This window comes from Hylobates moloch, unplaced genomic scaffold (assembly GCF_009828535.3).
Source record: "Hylobates moloch isolate HMO894 unplaced genomic scaffold, HMol_V3 SCAFFOLD_12, whole genome shotgun sequence".
NCBI lineage: Eukaryota > Metazoa > Chordata > Mammalia > Primates > Hylobatidae > Hylobates > Hylobates moloch.
In genome coordinates, this window is record NW_026652287.1 from 102,615,391 (window position 1) to 102,622,242 (window position 6,852).

Consider the following 6,852-nt stretch of genomic DNA (forward strand, 5'->3'; position numbering starts at 1 on the left):
AGTGAGACTGAGTTTGGGCGCAGTGGCTCACGCCTGTAATCCCAGCACTTTGGGAGGCTGAGGCGGGTGGATCACCTGAGGTCAGGAGTTCGAGACCAGCCTGGCCAACGTGGTGAAACCCCGTCTCTACTAAAAATACAAAAAATTAGTTGGGTGTGGTAGCAGGCTCCTGTAATCCCAGCTACTCGAGAGGCTGAGGCAGGAGAATCCCATGAACCCAGGAGGTGGAGGTTGCAGTGAGCCAAGGTCGTGCCATCGTACTCCAGCCTGGGCGACAAGAGTGAAACTCTCTCTCTCTCTCTCAAAAAAAAAAAAAAAAAAAGTGTGACTGAGGAAACAAACTTTTACATTTATTTCATCTTAATGACTTTACATTTCCGTATTCTAAATTTAAATGGAAATAGCCATGTGTGGCTGCTGGATACCATGCTGGACAGTGAAGACGTAGAATATCCCATCATCACAAAAAGTTCTCCCAGACTGGGCAATACAGCGAGACTCCATCTCTACAGGAAATTAAACAATCAGCTGGGTGTGGTGGCATTCACCTGTAGTCCTAGCTCCTTGAGAGGCTGAGGCAAGAGGATTGCTTGGGTCTGGGAGTTTGAGACTGCAGTGAGCTATGACTGCACCACGGCACTGCAGCCTGGGCAACAGAGTGAGGGAAGAAAGGTTATGGAAACTTTTCTGAAAAAAAAAAAAAAAGTTATGTTGGATAATGCAGGGCTAGAATTCCAGCTCTTTCAGAGGAGGGTATTGGACTCCTTCTCCTCAGTGCCTAGTACCACCGCTGACATAGAGTAAGGGTGTGGTAGAGATTGACTAAGGCGCGGAGATTCCACAGGGCAGTGGTGACGATAATCGCGCGGAGCTTCCACAGGACAGAATGAGGATCTATCTTCTCACATTCCTGTTTCTTCTCAACCCCGCCTTCACCGGCTTCTTGCTTGGTTGAGGGCCACATATTTTCTGATGCAGCTGTGTCCTTCCTGCTCTGAAGCCAAGCTCAGGGTTGGCTGGACAAATCCTGACTCGCCCCAGCGACCCCAGCCTGCCCCACCTCCACAGAACACCTCGCTCTCTTGGGTTTCACGAACTCACATTTATTCACAGACAGACAAAGGGACAAGGACAGACCTTTGCTCACTGGGGACCCCCAGGGTCTGGCAGTTCCAAAGAGGTGATGGTGTCCAGTGTGTGTAACGGGGGACAGGCAGGCGGGGGCGTCCCCACCAGTCTCCATCCCTCTGGCCAACTGTCCGCCGCCTTTTTTTCCAAGTCGTCCTGCCTTAAGACACATGTTGGGGTGAGCGGTTCCTAACCAGCATCAGGGGTTCTGGGGGCGGGCGATGGGGGAGGAAGGGGCAATCCAGGGCCCCCCACTCCTTAGTGTCAAGGGCGTGAAGGGGACGGGTGGGTAGACAGAGGAGGTGGCTCCTTCAACTTCCCTCCTCCATTCTGCAAACCGGGGAGCTCAGGCGGAGCGGCGGAGGGCAGGGCGGCGAAGGTCAGGAGGCCAGGCCCCCCAGCCCGCGCAGGTGAGCCTTGCTGTCTACCTCTTCCTCCTCCATCTCGAAGGCTGAGTGGTCTTGGCTGTCGAAACAGGAGGCGCTGAGGAAGACAGGGGGAGCCGGCGGGGACTGGGGTGGGGTCCCCGGAGAGGGCGGCTCTTCCTTAATGTTTGCGAGGGGCAGCGGGAGCCCTTCTTCCTCCTGCTCGGCCTTCAGGGGCGGCGGGGGCGGTGGCGGCGACGTCGGGGCCTGGGCCTGCAGTGCCTGCAGCGCGGCGGCCCTCTCCAGCTCTGCGCGGTGGCAGCGCTGGTGGCGCAGGAGGCTGTAGGCGCGCGAGAAGCGGCGCGGGCAGCGGGGGCACGGGTGCGGGGCTGGGCCCCCCGCGTGCACCTGTGCGTGGCGCGCCAGGTCGGCCAGGCGCTTGAACTCCCGCTGGCAGCGCACGCACTGGAAGGGGCGCGCTCCCGAGTGGGTCACCCCGTGCTGCCGCAGGTGCGCCCGGCGCCTGAAACCTTTGCCGCACTCTGGGCACCAGAAGCGGGGCTCCCCGGCGGGGGCCCGAGCCGGGGCGGCGTCGCCTCCGTTCTGCCCGCCTTCTCCCCCTTCCGAGGCACCCCCGCACTCCGCCGCCTCGCCCCCCTCCGGCCCCCTGGCTGAGTTCCGTGCACCCGAGGCCTTGTCGTCCTTCTTGCCCGCCGCGGGCAGCGGGGCCAGCAGACTGAGGGGGCCGTGGACGCGGCGGTGCTGGCGGAGGTAGGAGGCGAGGCGGAAGGCCAGGCCGCAGTCTGGGCACACGAAAGGGCGGTCGGTGGAGTGGACCAGCCGGTGGCGCGACAGGGACCAGGGCCTGGCGAAGGCCTTGAGGCAGATGGAGCACTGGTGTCGCTTGGGGCGTGGCGGGGGCCCCCCTTCACCCTCCTGTTCGCCCTCGGGGCGCAGACACGGGTGCGCCTTGAGCTCGCCCTTGGTGGCGAAGGCTTCGCGGCAGCGCAGGCACAGCAGCGTCCAGTCTGCCTGGAGCAGGACCTGTTTCTCCTCCTGCCGCCCGGCCGCCAGCGCCAGCTCGGCCCTCAGCTCTGCTGCCCCGGCCTCGGCCTCCTCGGACTCCGACTCCCGGGGCTCCGCGGCGCTGGTGGGCGCAGCCAGCGTGGCCGGCTCCCCCGCAGGCCACGTCTCAGGCCACGCTGCGGCCGCCTCCTCCTCCGTGGCCCCCGCCGCAGCCGTGGTGGGCTGCTCCGAGCCCCCGTCCTGCGGGCCCCAGCTGGGCTCGGCCGTCTCCTTGGCCACCCTCTCGATGGCCAGCTCGACCTCGCCGCCCGCGTGCTCCTGAGCCAGGTGGCGCCTGAGCTGGGCGGGTTCCGGGAAGGTGCGGGGGCAGGCGGCGCAGCGCAGCGGGGGCTGGGGCCCGTGGCCGCGCAGGTGGCGGGAGAGGTGGGCCGGCCGGCGGAAGGCCTTGGGGCACAGCGGGCAGGCGTGGGGCCGGAGCCCCGAGTGGCTCAGCCGGTGCCGGGACAGGTAGTAGGGGAAACGGAAGAGGCGGCCGCAGGTGGGGCAGGGCAGGGGCGCCCTAGGGGCTCCAGCGCCCCCCCTGCCACGGCCACGGCCTCGACCACGGCCTCGGCCACGGCCCCGGCCTCGGCCACGGTGAGGTGGGCTGCCCTGGGCGGGTGGAGGAGGCTGCGGATCCATGCCTGCGGGGAGAGAGGGGAGATATGGGAAGCGGGGCAGAGATAAAAAGAGGTGCGTGGGGTGTGGCAGAAGGAGAAGCAGAGACAGCCATGGAGAGGCAGAGAGGGTCAGGTATTCAGCCAGGAGGGAGATATGAGACAGAGACAAAGATGAGAGACACCTAGGAGAGGCGAGAGACGGAGAGACAGGGAGAGAGAGATCAGAGACAGAGCGACAGAGCAGGGAATAGAGACAGGAGAAGGCAGAGATGGGAGATACAGAGAAGTGGGGATGGACAGACAGAGACCAGGAGACGCAGAAAGACAGGATGGTGAAAGGCAGAGCAGAGAAGAGACGGAGGAGAGTGAGGAACACCCAGCAGAGAGACAGAGACACAGAGAAGAGGAAACAAAGAGACTTGGAGACCCAGAGGCAGAGATAGTGCAAGCGCAGAGATCAGAAAGCAGTGGCGGGTTGCCGGCCGGGGAGACAGGGAGACAGAGGCACAGAGGGAGTGAACTGGGCAGAGGCACGGAGGGGGACAAAGTCAGCGAACCGCTTCTGCTGCAGGCCCCCCGGCCAGGCTGAACATTTTGGGAGGAGCTGGGACACAGCCCATGGGGCCTGAGTGGAGGGGGTGGGATTCGAAGCCGGTAGGCCCGGGAAATGGAGTGTGTTCCCAGACGCCAGGGGCTGGGAGAGGTCGGGGAGTAGGAGGGTTCAGACTTCTGGTCTGAGTTGGGAGGGGGCTAGGGGCCCAGACTCTTGGGGCTGATGGGGATGGGAGCTGGGGATGGAGACTCCTGGGTCCAGGTCATGACAGATTGGGGAATCTGGACTCCGGTATGGAGGAGGTGTGGATTCCTGGGTCCCGGTGGAGGAGGGGCTGGGGAGGGGGCTGGGCTCCCAGGACAAGGGGGAGGCGGGGGCTGGGGACCCAGCTGCCCGGAATCCCCAGGGAGGAGGCGGCTGAGGGCCAGACCCCTGGACTCAGGAGGGAGGCGGGTGGGGGTCGGGGGTCCCAGGTCCTAGAGGGGGGCCAATCTTCTCTGGGCCAAGCCTGCAGCTCCCCGAAGGCATGATCAGCAGAATTGGGGCCGGGTCGAGGCCCTGAGGATTTCTTAGCCCTGGGCCTGGGGCTTGGCCCTGGTCACTGGGGCCGGGTTCTTACCTCGCCTCCTTGGCTCCTTTCTTCCTTCCCCACGGCCGGCCAAACGCGGACGGTGGTGGCAGGGAGGGAGGGGGGCCTGAGCGTGGTGGGGGGTGGAGGAGGAGGCTGGGCTCGGTGTCACTGCCTAAGCCTTCCCCCCGGAAACCTGGCCTTTCCTCGGAGCCTGAAAGAGGAAAGACTGGCTGGGAAGCCGGAAGCGGGAGGACGGGGGACCTGGAGAGGGGAGGAGGGCAGCTTGCACTACAGGGTCCTGTGAGGGGAGGGGACTGGGGGGGCCTGTCCCCCGGGCTCCCAGAGGGCGGAGGGTGCTGAGGGCCTGGGACACTGGGTCCAGCTACCCCCGGCTCCCCAACATGCACACACACATATTCATTCATTCCTTCAACAAGTACACATTTATCAAGTCCCGTCTGTGCCAGGCACTGTGTCGGGCCAGGGGGGTGGCTGGGGGAGGAAGATGAATGAATCAGTGACAGAGGCTTCAGAAAGTACCGGCACTCTGGATTAGAACCTGGCTCCAGCCTTCCCTTGGCTGTCTGGGTGAAGGATTCTCCCACTTTGAGCCTCAGTTTCCCCCTTTGTGAAAGCCCCTGCATATACTCATTCAACCCTACGCGACCAATATTTACTGAATATCTACTACGGAGCAGCCTGCATATATTTGTCTACATATATGCATATTCACTGGGACCTTAGCAGCCAATGTTTACTGAGCACCTACTATGGGCTGGTGCTGTCCTTGGTGCTGGAGCCACAGTGGCAAAAACCGGAGCTCGCTGCCTGATGGGGAAGGCAGATAGACACGGATCAATCACCCTGGAGTGCGTGTGGGGGAACGTGTGCTCCGAGGCCAGGAACTGCTATGGGAATGCAGAGAACAGAAGGCACTGAGCTGAGCTCACACTGGGAGGAGATGATTCCGGAGGTCTTCCTGGAGGCAGCAATGTTTCAGCTGAAATTGGCAGAATGAAACCAACCTGGCGACATCTCAGAAACCCATTTTGGAGCAGAAAAGGCATTTTGCAAGAGTATACCCACAGCTTGACGCTGTTGTTTAAGGTTACATTCCTGCCAAACAGTGCTAATGAGAGTGTGAGCAAACAGGTCCTTTCATACACAGCTGGGGCAAGTAGAACTTGGAACACTCTTACCGAGCCAGCAATTCCAAGAATTTATTCTTCAGAGGCATCTACTCGGAACTGCACAAAATAATGTCTGCGCCAGGTTAATCATTGCAGTACTGCACATCACTGCAAACAGCTGAAACCAATCTAAACGCCCATCTGTAGGAGAATTGAGTAATAAATCATGACTGATCCACCCAGTGGAATACTAGGTGTCCATAGAAAAGAACAAAGAAGCTCACCGTGTGAATATATGGTAAGTCTCCATGTGATAACCTGTGGAAGAGAAAAATGGAAGGTCAAGTACAGCCTGCAGCCTGTTCTGGGTTTGTGTGTGTTCTGGGATTGTGTCCAGATGAACTGGAACAAGAGAGAAGAAACTGAAACTGGCAACATAATCTAACTTCCAGGACAGAAATTTACTACACTCTATCCTTCTGTTTTTTTGTTTTTGTTTTGTTTTGTTTTGTTTTGAGATGAGATCTCCCTCTGTTGCCAAAGCTGGCTGGAAGAAGTGCAGTGGTGTGATCTCGGCTCACTACAGCCTCGACCTCCCGGGCTCAAGCAATCCTCCCACCTCAGCCTCCTGAATAGCTGGGGCTACAGGAGTGTGCCACCATGTCTGGCTAATTTTTGTATGTTTTGTAGAGATTGGGTCTCCCTATGTTGCCCAGGCTGGGCTTGAACTCCTGGGCTCAAGCGATCCACCTGCCTTGGCCTCCCAAAGTGCTGGAATTACAGACATTAGCCACTATGCCTGGCCTTTCATACTTTTTTAATTCAAAACCATGTGAATGTGCTATATACTCAAAAAAGTAAAGGAGGCCAAGCATGGTGGCTCATGCCTGTAATCTCAGCACTTTGGAAGGCCCAGGTGGGCAGATCACCTGAGGCCAGGAGTTCAAGACCAGCCTGGCCCACATGGTGAAACCTCGTCTCTACAAAAAATACAAAAATTAGCCAGGCATAATGGCACATGTCTATAATCCCGGCTACTCAGGAGGCTGAGGCAGGAGAATGGCTTGAACCTGGGAGGCAGAGGTTGCAGTGCGCTGAGATCCTGCCGTTGCACTCCAGCCTGGGTGACAGAGCAAAACTCCATCTCAAAAAAAAAAAAAAAAAAAAGAAAAAAGAAAAAAAAAGTAAAGGAAAAAGAAATGCATGGGAATTATAAAAATAAATGAAATGAAAAATAATAGCTTACTCTTGTGAGCGTATTGCAAATGTGAACCCATTTATTCCTTGCTTTATGAAGTAGGTACCATTATTTTTCCCTTTTACAGAGGATGAAAGTGAGGTACTAGAAGTTTCCAAACCTAGTGAGTCTCAGTAAGAAGTTTCACTTCACAAACAGATAGGAGAAATGATAGTGGATCAG

The 6,852-nt window shown here is 58.7% G+C and overlaps 1 protein-coding gene across 4 annotated transcripts; it reads right to left on the bottom strand.

Moving 5' to 3' along the window:
• Positions 1 to 329: 329 nt before the first annotated feature.
• On the bottom strand, positions 330 to 4,461 carry ZNF579 (zinc finger protein 579). Of its 4 annotated transcripts, none has more exons than XM_058425982.1 (3): positions 1,557 to 4,343; positions 1,138 to 1,288; positions 518 to 687 (listed from the first exon to the last, which is right to left on the bottom strand). In XM_058425982.1, the coding sequence occupies exons 1-3, from the start codon at positions 3,198 to 3,200 to the stop codon at positions 674 to 676; spliced, it is 1,809 nt and encodes a 602-aa protein (XP_058281965.1). In that variant the 5' UTR covers positions 3,201 to 4,343; the 3' UTR covers positions 518 to 673. The 4 variants fall into 4 exon arrangements, with proteins under 4 accessions (XP_032027108.1, XP_058281965.1, XP_032027105.1 ...); XM_032171214.2 differs by lacking the exon at positions 518 to 687 and adding an exon at positions 711 to 989; XM_032171215.2 differs by lacking the exon at positions 518 to 687 and adding an exon at positions 711 to 994.
• Positions 4,462 to 6,852: the final 2,391 nt, after the last annotated feature.

What these genes read in the sequence shown, in the direction of transcription:
- ZNF579 (XM_032171214.2), bottom strand. Translation starts at nt 3,200, where the DNA reads ATGGATCCGCAGCCTCCTCCACCCGCCCAGGGCAGCCCACCTCACCGT. An exon ending in TCGAGATGGAGGAGGAAGAG is followed by an intron (nt 1,289 to 1,556) that starts GTAGACAGCAAG and finishes ATGTGTCTTAAG; the next exon opens with GCAGGACGACTTGGAAAAAA. An exon ending in GGGGTCCCCAGTGAGCAAAG is followed by an intron (nt 990 to 1,137) that starts GTCTGTCCTTGT and finishes GCTTCAGAGCAG; the next exon opens with GAAGGACACAGCTGCATCAG.